The 26,228-nt window shown below is 35.6% G+C and overlaps 1 protein-coding gene across 1 annotated transcript in view; it reads left to right on the plus strand.

Annotated features, from left to right (window-relative positions):
* The window catches only part of ELF1 (E74 like ETS transcription factor 1), a 79,598-nt gene extending 53,511 nt beyond the window's left edge, over positions 1-26,087 (plus strand). The window contains 6 exon segments of the mRNA XM_055335711.1: positions 8,817-8,924; positions 10,339-10,434; positions 15,200-15,283; positions 15,993-16,185; positions 17,512-17,964; positions 24,051-26,087. Of these exon segments, the coding sequence (XP_055191686.1) occupies positions 8,817-8,924; positions 10,339-10,434; positions 15,200-15,283; positions 15,993-16,185; positions 17,512-17,964; positions 24,051-24,648 (1,532 nt within the window). The 3' untranslated portion in view covers positions 24,649-26,087.
* The last annotated feature ends 141 nt before the right edge of the window (positions 26,088-26,228 follow it).

Consider the following 26,228-nt stretch of genomic DNA (forward strand, 5'->3'; position numbering starts at 1 on the left):
GCAGCACCTTACCTCAGCACAATTTTGGGCAGTATCCTTGCCCTGTGATTTTGGGGACGTAAGAAGTCCCTAACTGGGTTTTAAGTGACTTCATCATCTACAGAGGCTAGAGCCCTGCAGGGAGAAGGAAATTATATTTTCTCTCATCTACCTGTGTTACATAGTGCTTTCTCACCTCCCCTTTCCTCTTTCCTAAATGTACTGAGTTGAATGTGACAAAATAGATATGTAAGAAGAACCAGACCAACTGAATTCGTCAGGTATTCACTGAGCACTTTTTTTTTTTATAAATTAATTTTTATTGGTGTTCAATTTACCAACATACAGAATAACACCCAGTGCTCATCCCATCAAGTGTACCCCTCAGTGCCTGTCACCCATTCACCCCCACCCCCCGCCCTCCTCCCCCTCCACCACCCCTAGTTCATTTCCCAGAGTTAGAAGTCTTTATGTTTTGTCTCCCTTTCTGATATTTCTCACACATTTCTTCTCCCTTCCCTTATATTCCCTTTCACTATTATTCATATTCCACAAATGAATGAGAACATACACTGTTTGTCCTTCTCCGGTTACTGTGGCCAAGTTCAAAAAGGGTGTTGCCTGAGTTCTCCTCTGGGATTTTGATGGGATCTTGTCTCACATTTAGATCTTTCATCTATTTTGAGTTTATCTTTGTGTATGGTGCAAGAGAGTGGTCCAGTTTCATTCTTCTGCATGTGGATGTCCAATTTTCCCAGCACCATTTATTGAAGAGACTGTCTTTCTTCCAATGGATAGTCTTTCCTCCTTTATCGAATATTAGTTGACCATAAAGTTCAGGGTCCACTTCTGGGTTCTCTGTTCTGTTCCATTGATCTATATGTCTGTTTTTGTGCCAGTACCACACTGTCTTGATGAACACAGCTTTATATGCCACACTCTGTATTCTTGTTAACAATGAAAAGTTGTTTGTAGGGAACAACATAGGAATGTTCTTCTTTACTGCTGTCACAGGAGGCAAAATAGGAGGCCATGACCCAAATATAGGATAAGGTACTAGGGTTTAAAGAAGATTTCTCTTCTGGTTCAGTCAGAACTAGTAACATATTTGAAACGTGAAGAGTTCACTGTGTAAGTGTGAGATAGTGGTAATGCTTTTTCATCAGTTTTAGGAATTGGTACATGGATTTGAATTTTTTTTTAAAGATTTTATTTATTTATTCATGACAGACATAGAAAGAGAGAGATTGAGAGAAAGAGAGAGGGGCAGAGACACAGGCAGAGGGAGAAGCAGGCTCCATGCCAGGAGCCCGACATGGGACTCCAGGACCAGGTCCTGGGCTAAAGGCAGGCGCTGAACCACTGAGCCACCCAGGGATCCCCTGGATTTGAATTTTTATACATTTACATTCATTTCTCTTGGCCAGAGGTGTTGGAGGTATTTGAGAAAATTACTTACTGGGAAGCAAAGGTTATTTGAATATTTATTCTTAAATTTAAAAAGAATAGGAAATTAACATAGCCATAATGTTATTAACTAAATCTACACTTTATATGTATGCCAACCATTTCAAACTAATGTCCTTTTTCTGTTTCAGTATCTTATCTACAGTCTTACTCTATATTTAGTTATTTCTTTTTAGTCTCTTGTAGCCTATAACAGTTCCTCTGGCTCTCTTTGTCCCTCAGGCATGTTGACACTTTCAAGGAGTACATTATATTGTGTCCCTTAATTTTATTTATGTGATATTCACTCATGAGTGGACTGAAATAATGCCTTTTGAGCAAGAATACAACAAAATGGCACTGTCTCCTTCTAAGTGCATCATATTAACATAGTAGATTTAATTTTATTTTTTTAACATAGTAGATTTTTAAAAGTTCATTATCTCATTTAATTCTCAGAACAGAAAAAGAAAAGTAGAGAGGTTAAATGAAATGACTTGCATAAGATCACGTATCATGTGACTGAGTCCCCACTGATAACATTGACAAACAACACTTAGTTTTTGTATTGTCCTCTGTTTTTTTTACAAAGCCTGTTCTCCTGTATTCACATTTTTTGTTTAGAGGAACCCAAATGAAAGTATTTTGATATATCTAGACTTAGCAGATTTTTCCTTATCAATTAGGGAATTAGATTGATCGATGAGACGTTTCCATTCATTACTGGTGGCAGATTGTGTGTTTTGTATAACAGAATGATCATCACTGTGCATATATCCTTTGTGTAGCTGTGGGTTTTTTTTTTAATTTTTTTTTTATTTATTTATGATAGTCACACACACACAGAGAGAGAGAGAGGCAGAGACACAGGCAGAGGGAGAAGCAGGCTCCATGCACCGGGAGCCCGACGTGGGATTCGATCCCGGGTCTCCAGGATCGCGCCCCGGGCCAAAGGCAGGCGCCAAACCGCTGCGCCACCCAGGGATCCCAGCTAGTGGGTTTTTTGCAGTATATTTTGTCATAACTTCTTGATGCCTTAATGTAAGGCTACGCTGTCTCTGTAGGTTGGGAATGAGAGTCTCCCCTAAAGGCGTGTTTATTCCTGGTTTTAGTCATCAGCGTGGTCCTCAGAGAAGGAATTGAGACTTAGGAAAGCAGATCTTAGATCTGTAGGAGAAAGAATTGCTTCTTTCTTTCAGTGTTCCATTCTCTTGGGCTTGGACTTAAAGATAACTGATGGCAAGATACAAACAGGCCCCTTCCTTCCTGGAAAGTAGAACTGGTATTGAACGGGTCTGGACAACAAGCTGTATCTTGAAAACCAGATTTGCTATTTGCATATTCTCCCTCCCCTTTCTTATTTCCCAACCTGAGCCTTTAACTCTTCCATCCTTGTTTGAGCAATGTCATAAGAAAGTGAAGAACCTTGTAGCCCTCCTAAGTTCAGAGTGAGAGAAGGAAGAATGTTGTGTTTCTCAGAAACTACCGGGGAAGAAAGAGATAGGGAAAGAAGAGTTTATAAACTGTACATGTGAGTCCTATGTTGCACTTCAGATGATATTAAGGAATTTTTTTTTAAGATTTTATTTATTTATTCCTGAGAGACACAGAGAGAGAGGCAGAGGGAGAAGCAGGCTCCATGCAGGGAGCTGGATGTGGGACTCAATCCCAGGACTCCGGGACCACGCCCTGAGTGAAAGGCAGATGCTCAACTGCTGAGCCACCCAGGCATCCCGATATTAAGGAATTATTATTAGTATTTTTAGGTATGACAATAACATGCCATACACACGCTAAAATATTTAGAGATAAAATATGATGTCTTAGATTCCTTCAAAATAATCTGGGGAGTGGGGGTGGGGTGTGTGCAAGGGGACCTTGGGGGCAGTAACTGGAGTATAAATGAAAGAAGATTAACCATGTGTTGATAATGGTTAATGCTGAGAATGGATATGTGAGAATTCCTTATACTATGTTCCATAATTTTGATTTTGTTTGAAATCTCCAGTAATAGAAAGATTGAATTATTTTTATGGATTTGAGGCTTCTGTTAGACTGTAAGTGTCATCTCTATGCCCTGATTTCAAATTTTCATGTTCATCAAAACACTTTCATTTTTATCATCGGTCGATCTCATATCAAGTTTGATGTATATTTGAACCTATAAAGTAAATGTATAATGGTAAAATACCACTTTTATCTATATGTTGGAGTTCCACATAAGGTTTCATTTTGAAAAGGTTATGGTGTTAACAATTTTTTAAAATGATTTGATCACGAGTTCTTTGTATGTGGAGATTCTTCTTCCATTGCCAATCTTTGAAGATCTAAAAGTAAAATTAACGGAGGTGGTGCAAATTATATTTTCTCAAATAGAAGGTAACCATAATGACTGTACTCATTAGTAAGTCTTGTTTAATAGTGGTTTTTTTAAGATTTTATTTATTAGAGAGAGCTTGTATGTTGAGAGAGAGAGGAGGAGCAGGAGCAGAGGCAGGAGCAGAGGAAGAGGGAGAAGTAGACTCCCTGCTGAGCAGAGAGCCTGATGCAGGGGCTCCATCCCAGGACCCTGGGATCATGACCTGAGTTGAAGGCAGACACTTAACCGATTGAACCACCCAGGTGCCCCTCGTTATTAAATCTTATCTTTTAAATAATACTATTATGTCTCTTTCATATGTATTCTTGTCTGTTTTTATAAGATCAAATGCAATTTTTAGTAATTTATAATAATATAAAATATATTTAATTAATTATTCCCTAAATTATTATAGTATCTATGCTTTCTGTCCTTGGTGTAAATAGATTTTAACTAGTTGCTAGGTCACAGCTAATGTTACAAAAAGAAGTTTAATTTTAATTAAAAAATTTTTTTTAATTTTTTTTTTACAAAGACGTTTTAAAATGCACATATTAAAAGCTTGTGGGTTTACTATTGCCAAAAGAAATTTTTGGCATCCGTTTAATGAAAGGCTAACATTTTCTTAATGTCTTTAAAAGGCAGATGTATTTTTTTGGTTTTCTTTCCTGTTTTATGTAGGACTTACCCATTTATTTTCCTTTTCTCAATCTAAGCAAATGAAGCTGCATGAAATAAAGTTTTACAAACTAACAATGATACTAAACATATTTAACTTGCCTCATATTTTTTAAATACAAAAGGTGACATGATTTCTGTATTTATGGCTGTGAAATGATTTCTACTGTATAATAAGTTAAAAAAGGCAAAGATCAGGTAGCATAAATAGTATATTACTTTTATTTAAGATAGAAAGGATATAAATAATGTGTCTTTGCTTATATTTTAAAAATATAAAGATAAATATAAAAGATATATCTCTTTTATAAATATAGAAGATAAATCCCAAAACTAATAAAAATGGTTTTTTACAGGGAAAAGGAAGGGACAGGGATGAAAGGTAGATTTTCTAAATACACTTTGTTATGTCATTTTAACTTTGGAACCCAGTAAACATTTAACATAATGATAAAACAACACTAGGTCCAAAAGAGGAAAAATTAGCAATCTCTAAAAATTGAAGCACACTAAAACAAATGAGCCTAATTACATTATTGAGGAGTGGCATAACCATTAAAAGAAGAATTACTTAAAGTGATCTTTTTAAAAGGTTTATTTAGGGAATCCCTGGGTGGCGCAGCGGTTTGGCGCCTGCCTTTGGCCCAGGGCGCGATCCTGGGGACCCGGGATTGAATCCCACGTCGGGCTCCCGGTGCATGGGGCCTGCTTCTCCCTCTGCCTGTGTCTCTGCCTCTCTCTCTCTCTCTCTCTCTCTCTCTCTCTCACTGTGTGCCTATCATAAATAAATAAAAAAAATTAAAAAAAAAAAAGTTTATTTATTTATTTATTTATTTATAGAAAATGAGCGGGGGAGGGGCAAAAGGAGAGGATTGAGAATCTTAAGCAGGTTTCACACCCAGCATGGATTCTGACTTGGGGCTCAATCTCACAACCCTGAGATCATGACCTGAGCTGAAATTAAGAGTTGGACACTTAACTGACTGAGCCATCCTGGCGCCTCTAAAGTTATTTTTAAGGCTATGCATTTCCTAACAGGAAATAGCCTAAAAGGCAAAAAAATAAAAATAAAGCTGCTAAGAAATCTTAAATTGGTTTCAGTAATTACAACTTGTGTGAGTGTGTACATATGAGAGAGATGTTAGGGTAAAATGAAACAAATAATGACGTTAATGTCCTAAGAAGCCAAGGTTTATAGAGTAAAACTCGATATACAAATGTTAAATTACAACGTTAAATAAAAATTCTGTAATCCTATAGAGTCTACATAATTACATGGTATAAATATATAATTCTAGAAATAAATTTTATAATGCTAAATTTGAATTGAAAATATTAGTATGAACTCATGATCTGTTTTCTTTAAAAGGACAAAGACAAAATATTTTTTAGTCAAACATGCGACGACTTAAACATTAATGAGGACAGTAACTAATGGATTAAAGTAGATCTGTTTATTTTTTATTTATAAAATTCATTTATTTGAGAGAGAGAGAGAGAGAGCAGGGAGAGGGATAGAGGGAAAGGGAGAGAGAAACCAGGCTGACTCTGCGCCAAGCGAGGAGCCTGACTCAGGGTTTGATCCCGTGATCCCAACCAAGATCATGACCTGAGCTGAATCCAAGAGTCAAATGTTCAACTGACTGTACCACCCAGGCACCCTGAAGTATATCTAATATGTTTAAATCTGTGATCTCATAATGATATACGCACATAAAAATGGTCACTAATAAATGATGCTAATAACTATTTTTGAAAACTAACAAATATGATTAAGAAGCAAACATTTATTTTCCTTTTCCTGTTTGAATTATATCACTGAGTAACTAGATTATTAAATGAGATTATTAAATAACTAGATTATTATTCTCTTTATAATGTTATTCCAGCTAATCATCACATATAAAAAATAGCCTTCCCCCTAAAATTTCAGTGGAATTTGTTTGAGCCTTCAGAACTGACTACCAATTTAAAGAAGATACAGAAAAACATTTAAACTACACAAAGGGAGTAGAATCAGCAAAATCTAGATTGTGGGGAATCTACAAGACAAGCAGCCTAACTTCTTCATTGATTGCAAGGAAAAAAGATGGAGGGGGGACATAGAAATGAAAAGAAACTTAAGAAATGTATCATTCATTTGCACTGTGAGAACCTTGTTTGAAACTTGATTCAAACAACAACTATCAACCCTCCCCCTGCCACCTGCCATTTATATTTCAGACAGTTGGACATTTGTATGCTATTTGATATTAAGGAAATACTGATTTTTTTTAAATGCTTGATGATAGTATTGTGTTTATGTTTGTTTCTTTTTTTAAGATTATTTATTTATTTATTTATGAGAGACCTAAAGAGAGGCAGAGACACAGGCAGAGGGAGGAGAAGCAGGCTCCATGCAAGGAGCCTGATGTGGGACTCAATCCTGGGAATCCAGGATCACGCCCTGAGCCAAAGGCAGACCCCTCAATCTCTGAGCTACACAGGCATCCCATGTTTATGTTTTCAAAACAGAGCCCTTATCTTTTAGACATTGTAAAAGTTTTACTACTTAAATATTAGGATGTGTAGAATTTATAATAAAATATTGAGGAAGAGGTGTGCATATAGATAAAATGGGATAGGCCATGAGTCGATAATTCTTAAAGCTGGGTGATAAATACACTGTAGTTCAGTGTATTATTCTGTTTATGTTTGAAAATGTTTAAAATTCTTCAAAATAATGAATGTATTTAAAATTCCTCAAAGTAGTGTACAGGTTATCGTTTCTAACTATATTTTCCACTAAGGATCCCAGGTTAGCTAGGAGAAACTATTTGTTCTAGGTTTGGGGCAGGAAATGTACAAGAATAGCCTGCAACATCTTATCATCCCAGGAGGCATGAAGCTATCAAAAATTATTCAAGTCATCTCTAAAAGACCCAGGCCCCAGCTTTAGTTCCCAGTGGCTGAAGATGGGACATTTAGAGGATCATTAAGAATTACAACTGCAAAGGACTGAAGAACATCAATTATGTTAAAACCTATGTATTTAAAATTATACTAAAAAAATAACTGTCACTTACAGAAGATGCCAAAGAAGCCCACTTATTATTCTGAAAATATGTGTATATTTTTAATTTTTTTTTATTAGGAAAACCTTGACAGGAATGCCTGGGTGGCTCAGCAGTTGAGCATTTGCCTTTGGCGCAGGTCGTGATCCCCACGTCCTGGGATGGAGTCCCACATCGGGCTTCCTACGAGGAGCCTGCTTCTCCCTCTGCCTATGTCTCTGCCTTTCTCTCTCTCTGTGTCTCTCATGAATAAATAAATAAAATCTTAAAAAAAAAAAAAAGGAAAAGCTTGACAAATAAGTGGTTTGAAATTCGTTTTTTTCTTAAGCAGTAGGCAACTAAATTATTATATAAACTAATTTTATCATTTTCGTCTACCCAGCAGACTTTGAAATGTTTTATAAAACTTGCTTATGTAAATAAATATATAAATATTTAAAAGATGATAATTATTGAGTTATCTATGCCTTATTTGATTTTTTAGAAATTTACTTTTAGTAGTATTCCTCAATTCAGAGAATTTCAAAGCCTTGACATAGGAGGAATATGCTTTTTACTAAGCCTTAAATTAGCAAGATTTTAATAACAGGCTTAAGTTTTTATTTTTAAAATTTTTGTAATTTTCATTTTTTTAAGTAAGTTCTACACCCAACATGGGGTTTGAACACACAACCCTGAGGTTAAAAGTTACATGCTATACCAGCCGAGCCAGCCATGCACCCCAGAGGCCTAAGTTTGTTTTTTTTTTTTTTTTAAGATTTATTTATGTGAGAGAGAGTGCATGTGCAAGAGTTGGGAGGGGCAGGGGGAGAAAGAAAGAAGCAGGACATCCTCCCCCACACCCCCACACTGAGCTCTGAGCCTGATGCAGAGCTCTCGATCTCGAGACTCTGAGATCATGACCTGAGCCAAAACCAAGAGTTGGATGCTTAACCGACTGCCACTCAGGTGCACCCCCGAGTGGCATATAATTATTATTTATAATAATTTATTTATTCTAGAGAGATCATGAGCAGGGGGGAGGGGTAGAGGGAGAGAAGCCTGGGTAGCTCATTTGGGTAACTGTCCCAGTCTTGATCTCGGGGTTGTGAGTTCAAGTCCCATGTTGGACTCTCTGCTGGTGTGGAATATACCTTAAAAAAAAATTTCAATAGTCATATTCCATATAGATTTTTATCTGCTGATACAAAGTATGTATGTAAACCCAAGTATTAAGTGATGTATCCTAGTTCAAGAGATCAAAATCTGTGTGTTTTTGAGCAACAGAGGTCTTGTAGCTAACTCATGTTTTCTTCATATAGTTGAAGCATCCTGTCCTAATGGGGATGAAACAATTGAAACTATCGAGGCTGCTGAGGCACTCCTCAATATGGATTCTCCTGGCCCTATGCTGGATGAAAAACGAATAAGTGAGTGATCATGTGCTATGATTGTTTGTATTAATATACTTTGAAAGGTTAGATGGCAAACATCAAGAGACGAGAGATCATGTTTCATATGTTTTGTGTCCCAGACTCATTTTAAAGTACAGTAGTAGTTGAGACAGCTTTGCTAAAGTATTCAGTTAAACAAGACTTTTTCTGTTTTAAAATTGGGGAGTGAGACCTTTAGGAATAAAAAGTAATTTATTTAGTTGTCAAATAGCAGATTAAGGAGAGTTTATTCTCGTAACCTTATTGGTGTACTCAGTAGGGTATTTATGGCCCAAACTATTCTAATTTAATGATCTCTATGGGTATTCATCAGTGAAATAGGCAAAAATTCATTGAAAAAATTTATAACACTTCGTGGCAGAAAATTCACTGCCACATTATTGATCTGCTTTTAAATCCATGTTCTTCTGTAAGCTTTTCTGACAGAGTGTCAAACTCATAAAATTAACACTAAATGTATTTAAGTTGTTGAATATTTTCTGTATGCATAGCAGTGCATTATGCAGTAATGTGATATACAAAAGAACAGATAACTTTTTTTCCTCAAGTTTACAAATTAATTTTGAAGATAGTTGTTTATGTAAATAACTGTAAAAGCCAAAAACAAAGGCCATGGGAGAGATGGCAAAGTGTTCTGGAAGAAAAGAGTTCTCTGGCTAAGATTATCAGAGACCACCTTTATGGAAGGAATGTTTTAACTTGGGCTATAAAAGACAAATAAGTTTTTAGTGAATAGAGGAGATAGAGGTGGGCGTTTAAGAGAGAGAATGGGTTGAGCCAAGGAAACAGACCTGTAAAAAAGTGAAATGTTTGAGATAAAAATGCTTTGGTATAGGTAAAGTGTAAGCTTTGTGGTAGGTGGGAGATGAGAGTGGAATGGTAGCTTTGATCTAGATTGTGCAAGCTTCAAATGTCATGCTGTGGAGGGGTTGTTCTTATCGTTTTTTCCCCTGTAAACTATGCAAAAAGTCAATTTTATTTTTCTAATAATTTTCAGGGTGTAAAGTTTTATAGAGAAGAATTATATGGTCAAATCAGACTTGGGTTTCAGAGAATAACTTTAGCAACAATGAGAGAAGAATGGAGAAGAAAAACAAGATGGATTGATAATAGGAAGTCAAGTAAGGAGGACATTGAATTAGTCCTGTTGAGCCTCGTCTGACTTAGGGTGCCTGATTTAGGACAGAAGGAATAAAAAGGGACTGGATTTTAAGATTTTTATTTCTACTTTAATCTTTATAGAAACAGGAAATTATCTGATTAAATTATTTTGATTTATAATACAAAGTTGATAATTAGTTGATTTTATTTCCATTAGATAATAATATATTTAGTTCATCTGAAGATGACATTGTTGTTGCCCCAATCACCCATGTATCCGTCACATTAGATGGGATTCCTGAAGTGATGGAGACTCAGCAGGTTCAGGAGACATATGCACACTCACCAGGCGCATCATCACCAGAACAACCTAAGAGAAAGAAAGGTGGGTGGTTAATTCGTTGAGAGCAAATAGTCAAGTTCTGATGTGGAATCTAAATGTAATTTTTCTTCAAGGATATTTCTACACCAATTAAAACTTACATAAGAAAAAATGAGGATACAAAGCATACACTAAAAAGTATGTCTTCATATTAGATTTGTGAAAAAATTAGATTATTTGGTGGGTCTCTCAGAAATGGGGTTTTCCAACTTTTTAAAACTTCAGTCTTTTATCTAAACTCTTTTATTCAAAATCAGAAAGAGCCTGGAGCAAGGGCAGTTAGCTTCTAGCTTCCTTCCACATAGTTTGAAAACCATGGGCATAGATTCCAACATAAGGAACCAGTAGGAAAAATAATGAGTTGTAAATCAGCAGGTAAGTAAATTAGACTTAAATTTCAAAGGAAATTTGTCACTTTTCACACATTAGGACCATATCTGCATACTAAAGTCTGATACTCTTTCCATTTCATTGCCTTTTGGTTTTTTGTTTGTTTGTTTTTTGTTTTTAAAGATTTTATTTATTCATGATAGAGAGAGAGAGAGAGAGAGAGAGGCAGAGACACAGGCAGAGGGAGAAGCAGGCTCCATGCAGGGAGCCCAACGTGGGATTCGATCCCGGGTCTCCAGGATCGCGCCCTGGGCCAAAGGCAGGCGCTAAACCGCTGCGCCACCCAGGGATCCCTTCATTGCCTTTTGATTCTCCTCCAGCTTGTGTAATATTTTGAGTTTAATATGTTGATTAATCACCAGCCACCTAGTAACCTGATTTCACATGAAAGAAAGTCCAGGAGCCAAGAGTGAAGAGGAAAATAAAAACACTAAGGGTTAGCTGAGGCTGCAGCATCTCTGAAGGGCTTAGATGAGTATGTCAGTTTGATTGTCCCTACAGAAGCAGATGCCTACGTTTTGGGCCAGTGCAAGAAGAGGTATTAGAGATCCCAGCATGTCATTGGGATCCTTGAAAGTCTCTCTCCTTCTGGGAAAAATTCTGTACCCATTGACACAGGATAGGTGTCAAGGAAGTTTGTATTTCTCAGGTGGGGCTCTGAGAGGAGAAATTCTTTCTGTGAGAATTTTTACTCATAGGCTTACTTTAACCTAGGTTTATGATTAGATTTTAAACTATCACTGACTTAGAAATTCCCAGCCAAGTAATTAACATAAAAAGTGGCCTAGACTGGCAATAACTCTGGGCTCTTATATAACACTGCTCTGGCAAGTCATACATTTAAACCCAGGCTGCACTGAATTTCCTCAAATAAAGCCCTGTTGAAGGCGAGCTCACATTGCAGTATTACAGAATACATAAGGAAGATAATCCCTGAATGTGAAGCAGAAGACATAGAAGATTCTAGGATTAGTTCTCTAAGAACTTTAGATAATAGAATTAGGAAATAGAAACTTTGAGTGAATAGAACTACAACTAATAAGACAAAAGAATGAAAAACAAGGTCAGAGAATGATTATTAGGAAATACCAGGTGGAACTTCTCTCCTAGACAAGATGGAATAACAGAACCTGATTTGGCATTGATTACGGGATATGACAACAAAAACAAAAATTAGTAAGCGGGACTATATTAAACTAAAAAGCTTCTGCACAGCAAAAAAAAAAAAGAAAAAAGAAAAAAAAACTTAATATAATGAAAAGGCCACCTACAGAATAGGAAAAATATTTGTAAGCCATAAAAGAATTAATATCCAAAATATATAAGGAACTCATACAACTCAATAGCAAAGAAGACAATCAGATTAAAAAATGGACGGAGTACGTGAATAGACATTTTTCTAAAGACTTACAGATGGCCAATAGGTACATGAAAAGAGCCTCAACATTAATCATCAGGGAAATGCAAATCGAAACCACAGTATGCTATCACCTCACACCTGTCACAATGGAGATCATCAAAAAGGCAAGCGATAACAAGTGTTGGCAAGGATGTGGAGGAAAAAACCCTTGTGCATTGTTAGTGGGAATGTAAATTGGTACAGTCACTATGGAAAACAGTATGGAGTTTCTTCAGAATGTTAAATCTACAAATACCCTATGATCTAGCAGTCTTACTTTTGGATATATTTCAAAAAGAAATGAAAATGAGATATCAAAGTGATACCTGGACTCTCATGTTCTTTGCAGGATTGAAAAATATAGAGAGACCTTGAGGGGCATTATGCTAAGTGAAATAAGAGAAAGACAAATATACTGTGTGCTATCACTTTTATGTAGAATCTGAAGTAGCCACTTGTAGAGGCAGAGTGAGAAATTGTGGTTGCTGGCTGGTGGAAGAATGGGGAAATGTTCATCAAAGGGTACAAACTTCCAGTTATAAAATGAGTGAGTTCTGGGGATCTAACATACAGCATGCTGACTTTGGTTAACAAGACCATATTACATACTTGAAAGTTGCTAAAAGAATAGATCTGAGGCAGCCTGGGTGGCTCCGCGGTTTAGCGCCGCCTTCAGCCTGGGGCATGATCCTGGAGACCCGGGATCGAGTCCCACGTCAGGCTCCCTGCATGGAGCCTGCTTCTCCCTCTGCCTGTGTCTCTGCCTCTCTCTCTCTCTCTTTCTCTCTCTCTCTCTCTCTGTGTGTCTCATGAATAAATAAATAAAATCTTAAAAAAAAGAATAGATCTTAAATGTTCACATCCAAAAAAACCAAGTAATTATTATGTGAGGTGATGGTATGTTAGCTAACCCTACTGTGGTAATCATTTTACTACACAGAGTATCAAATCATCACATTGTGTACACCTTAAACCTACACAGTTATATGTCATTATATCTCAATAATGCTGGAAAAAGATTTTAACCCTTCCCCAAACCTGGATTTACCCTCCTGTTAAAATACAATGTATGAAACAGTGCTGCTAAAGAAATAGAACATTAGTCAACAAAGGCAAGTGACCCTGAGAAATGGGAAACAAATGAGATGACCCCACCTTATTGCATGAAGAAATATTTCTTTGATGATCCCACCTTACTGCATGAAGTATTATTTTAAGATTCTGTTTATTTGAGAGGAGAGGAGAGAGAGAGAGAGAGGCGTGTGTGCATAAAAGCAAGGGGGATTGCATAGGGTGAGGGAGAAGCAGACTCCTTGCTGAGCAGGGAGCCCGATACGGGGCTTGATCCCAGGACCCTGTGACCATGACCTGAGCCAAAGGCAGACACCTAACCAGCTAAGCCACTCAGGTGCCCCCTAATTTTTTTTAAAATAGTTTGGCAGTTTCTTAAAACCTTTAATGCATGACCCAGCCATTCTTCTACTCAGTATTTACTGAAAAGAGATGAAGCCATAAAGGGAGCATGGGTGGCTTAGGCGGTTAAATGTCTGCCTTTGGCTCAGGTCATGATCTGGGAGTCCTGGGATCCAGCCCCAGGTCTGTCTCCCTGCTCAGTGGGGAGCCTGCTTCTACTCTCCTCCTGCTCTTCCCACGAACCCCCCCACCCCCGCCCAGCTCTGCTGTCTCTGTCTCTTGCTCACTCTCTCTCAAATAAATAAAATCTTAACAAAAGAAGAGAGATGAAGCCATGCATTTAAAGAAAAACATAGGCATAAATAAATGTTCTTAGTAGTTTTATTTACAGTAGTCCCAAACTTGAAACAACTCACATGTCTATCAGCTGCTGATAGGATAAACAACTTTGTGGTATATCTATACAATGAAATACCACTCAGCAATAAAATAGAATGCGCTATTGATAAAAATGGATGAATCTCAACATAATTATGCTAAAGGAAGGACGCCAGACTTACATATAGATGTGTAAATATATGTTTCTCTTTATATAAATTGTGGGAACTGCAAACTGACCTATAAGGACAGAAAATGTGTGAATAGTTGGCTACCTTTGGATTGGGCAGAATGGGAAAGGTGTAAGGAGTACAGAGGGGTACAAAGTACTTTTGGGGGTGAAGAATATGTTCACTGTTTTGGACATAGTGATGGTTTCACAGGTCAATACTTATTTTGAGGATACCAAATTACAGATTTTAAACATATGCAGTTTCATTGTATGTCTGTCACAATTGCTTCTCGGCCTTTTGGCTAAGATCAAGTGCATTGTATGTCTGTCATACTTCAGTAAAGCTGATTTTAAAATGAAGGACTAACATCCTAATTAATATTGGAAGACTGATGTGATAAGGAACCGAATAGAATACATTATAATTGAGTTGAACAGCTGATTAGTCACTAGTTTAAAAGAGAATTAGCTCCAATATAGACCTGACATGGAATAAAAAATATCAAAGAGTTTGAGATAAAAGGATTGAATGAAAAAGTCTACATGTTTGATCAAAACCCCAGAAAGAGGGAATATGTAGAGCAGGGAGGAGGTGGTATTCCAAGGAGTTTTCCAAAATGACATAAACTTCACATGGTGAATCTTGAGTAGTATAACTCAAATCCAACATCAAGAATATTCCTCCGCATTTTAAGAAAGCACTGTCAGTTTGGTTACCTCAAGGTGTTTTCAACTATCCTCATATTTATAAATGAGCCAGTATATCATTTCCTACATTAAAGTGTTTGTGAACTAATCTACACTAATGATAAATTTTCAGCGAAGTTATTTTCCTTTTGAGTAACATTTTTTTTTTAGTAAATAACATTTTAGGAAAGCAATACATATGACCCATGTATAAAGTATTTGGCATTTGAAATTTAGGATAAATGACCAAATAGTATTTATAAACAGCTAAATTGTCCATTCTCTCACTTTTGAGGGCAAATACTTAGGCAGAGCTGTTCTGTTTTCAGGGAGAAAAACAAAACCTCCACGACCAGATTCCCCAGCCACTACGCCAAACATATCCGTGAAGAAGAAAAACAAAGATGGTAAGGGTAAGTACAATAATTTTCGTATGATACTTAAAGGTCAAAGAACATTTAGATTGCTTTAAATTTCTATAAATTGTTATGTAAAATCTACCAGTTTTCTTGATGTAGTGAAATGGATCTTCTGGCTGCCACCTGCTTATAAGGTACAGTTGGCACTCTCTGTAAGGAGACTGGTAATAATGTAGCCCAAGAAATCCATTTAAGAGATTTTTTTTTATGTACCTGTCAGAATAATCCATCCTTTAATAATGAGTCTTCTGGAAGAATTCAGCCAAGTTAGCTTTTCAGTTCGAAGACACCTTATTACATTGTTTTGGAGTTCTACTATTTTCATAACTGCTGCCCAAATTTGAAGAAAATTGTTAGGGCCAATCCACTGGCTCTGAAATAAAGAAAGCAGCTATTGAAAGGTTTTGTGCAGTGCTTTTTCACTGATTCCTTTATGTAGTGGATCTTAAAGAAGTGGGGGAAAAGTCCTCTCAAAGTGCTTTCTTCTTAAATCATCACAGATTTAATTGCCAAGATTGCTCTGTCCAGACATCTTATACAAGCCTAATAAAAAGACCTATATTTGACTCTACAAATTTTCACCAGTGCTAGCTAAATTGTGTATTATTTTTGTATAGTTAGAGGGAACTTAGAAGACTTTTCATTGTGTTTAATTTTGCTCTTTCCAATGAAATTTTGGTCAGCTAAATTGCTTTTGTTTCAGGAAACACAATTTATCTCTGGGAGTTTCTACTGGCACTGCTCCAGGACAAAGCTACTTGTCCTAAATATATCAAATGGACCCAGCGAGAAAAAGGCATTTTTAAACTGGTAGATTCTAAAGCAGTATCCAGGTTGTGGGGAAAGCACAAAAACAAACCTGACATGAATTACGAGACCATGGGAAGAGCTCTCAGGTACATAAAGTTTTTGTAATTCATTCTGTTAAGAATATTGTTTCCTATATACTAAAAAGAAGATAATTTCTAAAAAGGTAGAGGATTAAAAAATGGTGAATTTTATAATTGAAGTGCTAAAACCACACTACTTATAGAAATCAGTACATATTTAAATTGAAATCTTATTCTGATCTGGGAAAATGTTTTTCTTCAAAAATAATCCTCAGGACGCCAGGGTGGCTTGGCAGTTGAACGCCTGCCTTCAGCCCAGGGCATGATCTTGGAGTCTCAGGATCGAGTCCCTACATCGGGCTCCCTGCATGGAGCCTGCTTCTCCCTCTGCCTGTGTCTCTGCCTCTTTCTCTGTCTCTCATGAATAAATAAATAAAATCTTTTAAAAAATCCTCATGGAAACAACAGATATTTTACTTATAAAGGGATTAGAAAATGTAAACTGTCATTAAGAATTATAAATTGACCACAGGGCTCATATGTTTTGAGCCATTAAACTCGAAATCAGCACAAAATTAACAAGTAATCGTAATATAGATAATAAGAGGGTGCATTTTTAAATGTAAATCTCAGGTATGATCTGTATTATGTTGGATTAAACACTTCAAGAATAATATTAGACATTGTGAACATTTTGATCTAGGTAGGGTATCATTTTATTCCTAAACTCATTTTTAGTTTGTTTTTCTGTGATCATGTTAATCTATTATTCAAGATACGCACCTATTTGAGAAAGATTTACTAGAAGTAGCAATCATCTGATAATGTAATAAGCTTCTTAAACCAGAACTATTTAGTTACTGTTGTGTTTGGTTTTTTTAAAACTCACACTTGCTAGATTCTTGATTGAATTAAAATCAGTGACAAAATTTGAATCACTTATATTTGTACATTAAATTTTATATGGAAAACTCAATCAGATTACTGAATCAAATTTAAACTGGTGGGACATTATAATAAACTATGGAAGGGAAATAAATTCTTGAAGTTTGTAGTAGATTTGATTATTCCAACAAGTTGGAAGAAGGGGAGACAAGAAAGTGAATGACTAGGATAATCCATATATTTTACCAATCCTCATCAGAATTGGTGTTAGGTTTAGTTGTTAGTGAGGATTTTTCTTTATCTGTGAATAAGTATGCATGTTTTACATATATTTAAAAAAGAATGTGTCTAATTATACTATCTTATATAAAATAACTGGCCCTTAATTTTGAATTTCTTTTCCCACTTGTGTCCAACTTTAAACTTTTTGTTTATTATTAAGAATTTAATATAATTTAAATTTGTTTAATTGAACAAACTATTGATAAAATTATCTGCTTTGAATAGGTACTATTACCAAAGGGGTATTCTGGCAAAAGTAGAAGGTCAGCGCTTGGTGTATCAGTTTAAGGAAATGCCAAAAGATCTTATTTATATAGATGATGAGGACCCAGGTTCCAGCATAGAATCTTCATCACTGCCATCACTGTCTTCAACAACCACTTCAAGTAGGAACCAAGCAAGCAGATCGAGAGTATCTTCAAGTCCAGGGATAAAAGGAGGAGCCACTACAGTTCTAAAACCAGGGAATTCTAAAGCTACAAAACCCAAAGATCCTGTGGAAGTTGCACAGCCATCAGAAGTCCTGAGGACAATGCAGCCTACACAGTCTCCATATCCTACCCAGCTCTTCCGGACTATTCATGTAGTACAGCCAGTACAAGCTGTCCCAGAAGGAGAAGCAACCGTAACCAATAGCATGCAGGATGAAACGTTAAATTCTTCTGTTCAAAGTATTAGGTGAGAAAACTAAAGTTATTGATGCATATCATTATGTCATGTTTCTGACCAGAGTTGTCATAAGTTAAATGGGTCAGGATTCAGAAGTGAAAATAAAAATTATATTGATCTTAAAGCTAGAAATCTTGTTCAACAGATTGTTTTCAGCATCAGTGTATATTATATCAGTCCTCTGATTGTATGGGAAATTCCTTATTTTTAAACCTTGTCATTACTTGATGTTATTCTATCAGTTTAAATCTAGCCCACTATACCCTTGTATAATTGGACTGATCCAGACAAGAAGGGATCCACATATTAGAAAAAATCCAGAGAATGGTTTCAGATCTTTTTTTCAAAGTCAGGAACTGTAAAAAGTGTACATTGATTGACATATCATGGCCTTCTGTAGTGAGTTCCAAGAAATAGCGTTATTCTTTGGGAAGATCCTATCATGGAACAGTTCTAAAGTTGAAATAGGTAGGGAGGCCATGAACCTAAGGTCCACTTTTTCAGGCTTTTAGAGTTTTTTAGCAGTCAAATCAAATTTGCCTCATGGCCCTAGGAAAGATAGGAAACAACAAATTGACCAAGGCAACCTTATCAGCTTTAGACTGGTTTTCTGCAGAAGTTGGGGCTGGTCTCACTGATACAGAATGGAGAAAAAGAAGCAAGGCAGAAAATTAGATGGGCGTTTGCAGTATTCTATTTTTCTTTTTCTACTATTGTGAGTTTCCAGAATATGAATTATAATAAAATATAGGAGCCCTCCCAAATCCAATAAAATGATTGTTTGATTACTGTTATTAGCTAACTTCAGTCTTAACATTTGTATATTCCAGAATATAAATGCCGAGTTTTTGTTCAGTTGATCTTGAAGTAATGAACATTACCCAGAATCAAGACAAAGTTAAATGATCCAGTCTTCCTTGTATGGTCCATTTAAACTTTTGGCATCATGAAAATAAACTTGTAAGGAGTATAAAGATTACATTTTTCCCATTTTAATTGGACAGGAATGATAAATCTTTAACTGTATTAAAGGAGTACTTATTTATCTCTATTTGCCCTTTAATAATGCATTTTCCTCTAGGTCTTATTGGTTATGTGTGATGACTGAGTATCTAATTGGATGTGATTCCTCCTGTTGGTTTCTAGGCTATTTATCATCTTACCATTATGTGTATTTGTGTTGATAGGAACAGTACATGGCCAACTGCTAATCACTAGGATCCTCTTGGAGTGATTGAGTTATTTTTTTTTAGCATCTGTAATCAGTTTGGTTTTTATGCCTTGAAGACAAAAACAAATCCCCTTCTTCCCCAGTAAAAAACCCTGCATACCTCTAGCTCTGAAAGGTATTAAATACTGATGTTTGTATTGGATGCAGTATTACTTTAAATGTCATTTCTGACTAATAGTGCCAGATATTAAAACACTCTAATATACCCCCCATCCATGATTTGCAAACTGTCTTTTGGTGTACTTTTCAGAATTTTTATTTCCAAGGTCCCTGATTATTCTGTGGACTCCCTGCCTGCTTCCTGCCTCTCAAATTTTTTCTCTTCAGTCCAACCCATATAAGACTCCTGGTCACAGCTTTGGTCTGTAACCTTCTTGCAGCTTTGTTAGCTCTGTGTTGCACATGGAGTGCAGTCAAATTTCTGGAGCTTCAGCTACCAGCTCTCTCTCTCTGCTTATGATTGCCTTCTAGCTAAAGCTGACCACGTGGGTGCAGCTCAGTCTGGTAAATGAACCAGGTGTTGCAGTTGACTTTAATGCTCATCTCCTCCTATATATTTAAATCTGTAGGAGCCACATTTTATTCATTGTCCTTCTCCTACCATTTAACATAGTGTCTGGCACATTAACATCCCTTCAGATTTATAGAACTTACTTTGAAGTAGTGTATATATTCATTCTTTATCTCCTCTCAGAGTAATGAGTTCTCCTAAGCGGACTGGTTATATAATGAAGTAACAAAATTTAACTTTTCAAATGTTAAAACATACTTCCTTGTTGAAGAATTTTATATTTATGTGTTTGTATATTCACACATTCTTAATCATTCCTTTGATTTAAAAAAATATTCTTTTGGTTGTATCTTTTATTTGTATCTCCCCCAAATCCTGCTTATTTTAAAGCAAAACCTTTTACAGACTACATTTTATTCCCTGAGATTACTAGATGTAGAAAGGCAAAAGTTAATGAATAAAAATATTCTTTGAAGACTGACAGCTGCTGAATATAATTCCTCAAGTTTTGCTGTTGTTCCTTTCCATTATAAAAGTGTTATGTAAATTTCAAGCAAATTATAAATATTACTCTGAAATACTAATGTATTACTAGAATCATTTTTCATTAGATTAATTCCTTGCTTAGCAGTTTCTTTATTTTTCATTTGTATTTTTTATAATTACCCCAACTTTTCATTATGGAAAATTTAAAAATTTTGACAGATTAAAATGGTACAATGAACACCTATTTACACCCCTCTAGGTTCACAGTTGATAGTGTTTTGCCGTATTTGTTTTCCCTCTATATATATTGATATCCTTTTTTCTGTTTGGCTATTTGTCAAGTAAGTTCACATTATTAATGCATTTCACTCCTAAACATTTTAACATACAGCTCTTAATAATAGAGAAATTATCCTAAGCAACCATATAATCACTCCTAATAAAAATAACAGTACTTTGGCTATATTTTTCCTAATTTTAAACTACTTATTAATAAAATCAAAGACCATTTAAAGATTTTTTTTTCGGTAGCTAAGAAAAGATGGAATATATATAGAATTATATCTTAAAAATAGATTTTTAAATTAATGTAACAACAGGAACTGACACTTTCAAAGCACTCTTTGTATTTCATACACTTTCCATATATTAATGTCTAATATCCTCACTGATCAATGAGATATAGGTAATATTATTCCTATTTTACAGATGAGGAAACCAAGGCAAGGAGAGGCCAAGGAGCCTGGTCACATCTAGTAAGTGGTGGAGACAGTGTTTTAATGCCAGCAGTTTAGTCCAAAGCAGTGAGCTTAATGATTTGCCACCCTGCCTGCTGATTCACATAACTCTCATGAATTACCAGTTATTTACAGTGAAGTAGCAACCTGTTTTTTCTCAATTTTTCCTATGCTCATGTCTTTTTATTGCACATAATTGCATGTATCTGTGTGGAAATCTATTATGCTTTTCTTAATTGATATATGGTATATGTGCTCAGTTTTTACAAATTTTGATTTTGACTCTGGCTTTGTGTTATTTAAGCAAACAACTACAATAAAAGCAAACCTCTCGCCAAATATTTTCCTAAAATTGTCCTTTGGTAAACTTGCAAGTCTGTATATCTACCTAGCATAACTTCTTTCTCTGTAATATTTATTCAAGCACTAATAGGTTATCTTAGGGTCTTTTAAATAAATTAGCCTCTAAAAATGTATAATGTGTAGGTTACCTTAAAAACAAAGTCATGGAGTAAGAAGAATGTATATAACTTTCCAGCCCTCCAACCTTGTCAATTATTAGATGTGACATTGAGTCGGAATAACTAACTATTCTGTTTCCTTATCTGTAAAATAAAGGTAACATGTAACTCTACAGGTGATTCTAACAATTAAATGACATTCCTGACATCTGAGCAGATATGCAGTAAAATCTAAATGTTATATCGCATATCTTTCTTAGTCTCAGAAAGTTTGAGGTATTTTAAATCTCGAATATTGTACCAGTGGTTACAAGCAGCTTAGGAAATTTTTATAAAGTAGTTAAGTATAATATAACCTTTGTTATATAATATAACATCACCAGATATAACTGACTGTTTAATCATTAAGAAAAAAATCTTCTGTGTTTGGGAAAAGGCTGCATAATATTTTACCTTTAATCTCTGAATTTTTTATTACCAAAAATTGGTTATTTTAGAATTTGTTCAAATAAGCCAGTATATTTACACTGTAGGTTATTATAGATGAGTATATATATTTTCTGACAGATGGCAGTCAGGTATTTTGAGAAAAAGATGTCTTCTTCTAGTTTGAACAAAAGCATTGAAAATCTAGTGGTAGCTCTGATTAGCAATGTGGAAAATGTCCAATTATTTTATTGCTTGTGGCATACCTGAGGGAAGAAAGAGGAAGAAAGGGTTGTGTATTAAAGGTGTGAAATTTAAATTAAATAAAATCTTTTAAAAAGGGTGGGCGGGGGGGATCCCTGGGTGGCTCAGTGGTTTAGCACCTGCCTTCGGCCCAGGGCGTGATCCTGGAGTCCCGGGATCAAATCAAGTCCCATATCAGGCTTCCTGCATGGAGCCTGCTTCTCCCTCTGCCTGTGTCTCTGCCTGCCTCTCTCTCTCTCTCTCTCTCTCTCTCTCTCTCTCATGAATAAATAAATAAAATCTTTTTTTAAAAAAAAGGTGTGAAATTGCCTACAGTTTAAGGATATAATAGACAATCTTCATCTTTAACTGAAGTTACTTATGACTGAAGAAGTGGCAGTGTATTGGAACGGTTAATCGCAGAGGCCTTGCAGTCAGGTGACCTCTTTTTCGTATCTAATTGGTCACCTTATGCTAGCTGTTCACTCTCTCTGTCCATTAATTTTTTATATGTAAAATGGGGATAATAGTACTTACTGGGTGGCAAGACTATACATATCTCTAGATACAATCTGTGTACCTACTATATACCATGTGTACTGTTTTATCTTTATATACATGTACATGAACTCTAGTCATGGGATATATTATCAGTATATCTGTTCTTTATTTCTTGTCATACCCTGTCCACCTATTAAATCTTCATTAGACTCACACTCTCTTCTAGCTCTGTCCTTCAAAAGAGCTGCTCACATCCTACTCTAGACTGATCCTCACAGTGACAACTTTGTTGGAATCTGATGTTGGAAATCAGAATCTTACCATAGTGGGTAGGCTGTAGTCAACCTGTGTCTTTCCACTTGCTTCAAAATTCTCTTACGTTGTACTGCGTTTTCTCTTCATATTTCCACCTAGCCTGTTTTCTCCAGAGTTTCAGTTCTCAAGTATGGGACAAGCCACATACCTGTAATTTACCAAAATTTGCCTATAATCTCTGTGTAATGATTAGCCTTTGGATTATGGGAACCAATCTAGCTGTTAATCATCTGTTTTTTGTAGAATAGCTTTACAGAATTCAGAGGAATCACAGTTGAGATCCAGATTCTGAGTTTTTTCAACTGCATTTGTTTTATATTAACAATGGCCAAACTATAATTTTCACAGCAACAAATTTCTAAATTGGATGGGCTCATAATATCATTTATATAGCTCTTCGATAAGCATTAACAACTTTACATAAACTGGGTTACATTAAAGGATTTTATGTTAAATTTTAGCTTTATGGCTAAAATTTGTGAAGATTATTTAAGCTGAAAAACTACTAAAATGTGCTTTTTTTTTTTTTGCCAAAGCTTGCCCTTCTTTTTTGTGCTCTCTGCCAGCCTAAAGAACCCTCATGAGTTCATTATATCTGTGACTTATTTTATGTAATATGATATGAACTATGAACTAAATTTCTTCTGAGGAAAACAAATTTCTGATAATTCTGTCACATAAAAATTTAAGACTGAGGTGTTTTTTAGTGAATTAAGCATTTTTCCTGTATATACAGGAAGACAGGTTGAAAGCAATTATCATAGGAAGTTTGGTAATTGAGGGCTAGCATGTTGATGACATTATGCCTCAAATACTAAAAATAGAGAGAATCCAATATATTTGTTTTAAAATTCCCAATTTTCTTACAAGCAACTCATATAAAACTTATTTGCCGAGCATTTTGATATCCTTCCCCCAAAAAATCGCTTCCCCATTTGTATTAATGTGGCACTCTGTACAGACTTTTTTTCCCCTTCCATCAGATAGTATTATAGTTAGAGAGTTCTGTGTTGGGTGTCCCATATAATACAGGGTCTGGTACGATGTTTTTGCCAAATGTTTTGTCAAAGATTCGGGAAGTAGCATTTCAAATATCTGACTCCTATCTTGATGACTTGTCAAATGTTAAAGTTTTTAAATGACGTAGAATGTTCTGACTGTCTTTTATTTCATAATCTCAATAGGACGATACAGGCTCCAACCCAAGTTCCAGTGGTTGTGTCTCCTGGGAGTCAGCATTTGCATACAGTAACACTCCAGACAGTGCCAATCACAACAGTTATAGCCAGCACAGATCCATCTTCAGGTGCTGGATCACAGAAATTTATTTTACAAGCCATTCCGTCCTCACAGCCCATGACAGTACTGAAAGAAAACGTCATGCTGCAGTCACAGAAACCGGGCTCTCCTCCTTCGATTGTCTTGAGCCCTGCGCACGTGCAGCAGGTTCTTACCAGCAACGTTCAGTCCATTTGCAATGGCACCGTCACTGTGGCTTCGTCTCCATCCTTCAGTGCTACTACTCCCGTGGTGACCTTTTCTCCTCGGAGTTCACAGCTTGTGGCTCACCCACCTGGCACTGTAATCACTTCAGTTATCAAAGCTCAAGAAACAAAAACTCTTATACAGGAAGTAGAGAAAAAGGAAACTGAAGATAATTTGAATGAAGACATTGATAAAACTGAGCCACAGCCTTATGTGATGGTGGTATCCAATTCCAATGGATTTTCCTCTCAGGTAGCTAGGAAACAAAATGAATTGCTGGAACCCAACTCCTTTTAAGTAATGCACCAAAGGAATTATGGATGATTGTTTTTTTAACTGAACGTTTTTCAGTTGTCTACAAACTATCTGATGATTCTAAGAGAAATTCTACAAATGTTCCTAATTTTGTAGTTAATGGTTAAAAATATTAATTTAGAGTTAATGTTGGCTTTGTTAGATGAGGGAGGGAACCCAAGTGCTTCTCTTTGTTCTCCAAATGTTTCAGAATTCAGTTGTGAAGGAATAGGCGTTTTATACTATGAAGACATTCTTTTCAGAATTTTTTTCAGTTCCTATATCATAAGCATTTTTCAAGTTTCTTTTTTAATTTTACATGGTATTAGCTTTTCTGATTCTTTTGTAAATACAATGTACTTCAATATAAGGCATCAGGAAATTTATATAGGAATCATTTTCATTCCACTTGTGTAAGTTAAAGTCTTGACTCTTTGAAATCAAGACATCTATTTTATACTTTGATGAAATTATGATTTCACTTAGATTGACTTTAGTTGGTCACACTCTATAAGGAATTATGACTGTGTAAAAAATTACATGAAAAATTTGAAAATGTCCGTGACAGGGCTGAACCTTATTTCAGAAGCAGGATAGTACAAAAGCATCAGCCTAAGAGTGGCTCTCTGCCTAACTAGTTGTGTAACCTTGGGCAAAGCCACTGGATCTTTTTGGGCCTCAGTTCTCTCTCAAAAAAAAAAAAAAAAGATGCATTGGATTAGACTTGATCTCCATTTCTCCATTTTGCTTTCTAGTTCAAAATTTGAGGTTCCTGGCTCCTATAATTTTAAAGTTAAATCAACTAAAACATTATCACTTATTTTTTAATGTAAATATAGCTAACACATTGCAGAAAAATAAGTGGCCCTACAAAACTCATTCTTCTGTTATCTGTAAGATCTGCTATGAATCTGAATGTTTCCTAAATATGTTATTAACTCGTTAGGCCACTGTGCACTGTGGTCCACTAATAAACTTACATTGCTGAGTGTTAAATGATATACTGCCATTCTGAAAGAGTCAAGGCTCTTGCCCAGAAAGCAACCAAGCCTTGGGCTAATCTGGCTGAGTAGTCAGTTGCTATAAAAGCATAATTGCTTTATATTTTGGATCATTTTTTATTGGGAGTGGGGGGGTTGCATACAAAGATAATATACATATATATCTTAAGTCTCTGAAATGAAATAGTTTTTAGATTACTTTTTCAACTGTAAATAATGTACATTTAATTTCACAATAAAAATTGTTTTCTGCAAATTTTCTAGTACAGCAAAGGAGAAATTTTGTAGATGAAAAAAAATCATTATGTTTAGAGGTCTAATGGTATATGTTTTCATATTACAGAGTGAATTTGTATTTAAACAAAAATTTAAATTTTGGAATCCTCTAAACATTTTTGTATCTTTAATTGGTTTATTATTAAATAAATCATGTAAAAATTCTCAATGTGTTTTCAAGGAACTGTCTCTAAAGAACAAGTAAACAGAAAATGCTGCTAGTATTTACAGTGTTGTAAAACGTTGCTTGTTTGTATAACAAGCTCCATTGGTCAGATAAGAATTGCAGAATTGTCATTTTCTCAT

The sequence above is a fragment of the Nyctereutes procyonoides genome, unplaced genomic scaffold, assembly GCF_905146905.1.
Source record: "Nyctereutes procyonoides isolate TBG_1078 unplaced genomic scaffold, NYPRO_anot_genome, whole genome shotgun sequence".
Taxonomy (NCBI): domain Eukaryota; kingdom Metazoa; phylum Chordata; class Mammalia; order Carnivora; family Canidae; genus Nyctereutes; species Nyctereutes procyonoides.